Below are 1772 nucleotides of genomic sequence, written 5' to 3'. Positions count from 1 at the left end.
GAATTTTTGCCTTAAAAGTTAATTTTAGTTGACTTCGGTCAACATTTTTAGTAAACGGGCCCGGATCCGTATTTTGACGGTCCCTGTGGGTCCATATCGAATTATGTGACATGGGCATATGCCCGGAATCGATTTTGGAGGTCCCTAACTTGAGTTATGAATTTTTGCAACTTTAGGGCCGAGTTATTAGGAACACACTGCAATACGGTGATGCTAAGGAGGTGACTATTGGTGATAATTGTTTGTTGCAGCTTTAGGGCCGAATTTGTGTGCCTAATGTTGACGGGTTATAAGAGGTAATTCTTGAGGAAGCCCATAGTTTGTGGTATTCCATTCATCCTGGTTCCGCGAAGATATACCATGATTTGAAGCAAAATTATTGGTGGTGGAGGATTAAGAAAGACATTATTGGTTATTTTGCTCAGTGTTTGAATTGTCAGCAGGTCAAATACGAGCATCGGAGACCTCGTGGTTTGCTTTATAGGTTAGATATATCAGAATAAAAGTGAGAGCGTATCACTATGGATTTGTGGTTGGGGAGCCATGGACCTTGAGGAGATTTGATGTTGTGTGGGTCATTGTGGATAGATTGACCAAGTCTGCACACTTCATTCCAGTCATTACTTCCTACACTTTAGAGCAATTGCCTCGGATTGAGGCACCCAGTCATTCCAGTATGGTGTGCCTGTGTCTATTATCTCGGATTGAGGCACCCAGTTTAAATCACATTTTTGGAGAGCGGTGCAGTGTGAGTTGGGCGCAGTCGAGTTGAGTATGGCATTTTATCCCCCAGACAGATAGGCAGTCCAAGCGTACCTTTCAGATCTTAGAGGACATGTTGAGAGCCTGTGTTATTGATTTCAAGGTCTAGCGGGGTCAGTTTTTTCCTTTAGCAGAGTTCTCCTACAACAACAGCTACTAGTCTAGTATCTAGATGGCTTTGTATGAGGCCTTATATGGGACGCGATGTCATTCTTCGGTTGGTTGGTTTGAGCCTGGGCAGGCTAGGTTGTTGGGCACTGATTTGGTTCGTGATGCTTTGGAGAAGGTGAAATTGATTCAAGAGCGGCTTCATACAAGGCTATCCATGCAAAAAAGATATGCTAATAAGAAGGCTCGTGATGTGGCATTCATGGTGGGTGAGAGATTTCTACTTGTAGCTTCGCCCATGAAGGGTGTGATGAGGTTGGGGAAGAAGGGAAAATTGAGCCCTTGGTGTATTGGTCATTTTGAGGTTCTAAAGAGAGATAGAGAGGTAGTCTACAGACTTTCTTTGACAACCAGCTTATCGGGAGTTCATTCGGTGTTTTATGTTTGCATGCTTCAAAAGTATTATAAGGATCCATCACATGTGTTGGATTTCAGCTTGGTGCAGTTGGACAAGGATTTGACTTATGATGTGGAGCCAGTGGCCATTTTGGATAGGCAGGTTCGGAAGCTGAGATCAAAGGATATTGCCTCGATGAAGGTTCAGTGAAGAGGTCAACTGGTCGAGGAGGAGACGTGGGAAACCGAGCATAATATACGGAGTTGATACCCTCATCTTTTTGATATCCCATGTATGATTCTAAACTCGTTCAAGAATGAACGTTTGTTTAAGAGGGGAAAATATAACGACTTGGCCGGTCATTTTATGTATTTGAGCTCCGTTCTCTTATTTGATGATTCCCGTACACTTATTTGTGGTTATGTGACTTGTGGGGATGGCAGTTTCGTCAAGGTTTTGGTTTGAATTGGAACACTTAGTTCCAAGGTTGAAATCTTAAGTTATA

The 1772-nt window shown here is 42.9% G+C and overlaps 1 protein-coding gene across 1 annotated transcript; it reads left to right on the top strand.

Annotated features, from left to right (window-relative positions):
- The first annotated feature begins 934 nt into the window (after window positions 1-934).
- On the top strand, window positions 935-1477 carry LOC138906143 (uncharacterized). The gene has a single exon (XM_070194668.1). The coding sequence runs from the start codon at window positions 935-937 to the stop codon at window positions 1475-1477; it is 543 nt and encodes a 180-aa protein (XP_070050769.1).
- Window positions 1478-1772: the final 295 nt, after the last annotated feature.

The sequence above is a fragment of the Nicotiana tomentosiformis genome, chromosome 2 (genome assembly GCF_000390325.3).
Source record: "Nicotiana tomentosiformis chromosome 2, ASM39032v3, whole genome shotgun sequence".
NCBI classification, from domain to species: domain Eukaryota; kingdom Viridiplantae; phylum Streptophyta; class Magnoliopsida; order Solanales; family Solanaceae; genus Nicotiana; species Nicotiana tomentosiformis.
The sequence above is the reverse complement of the archived record's forward strand: the minus strand, read 5'-3'. Positions and strand labels throughout refer to the sequence as shown.

Excerpts from the sequence above, each read along its gene's own strand:
- LOC138906143 (XM_070194668.1), top strand. The coding sequence starts at position 935 with ATGGCTTTGTATGAGGCCTTATATGGGACGCGATGTCATTCTTCGGTT.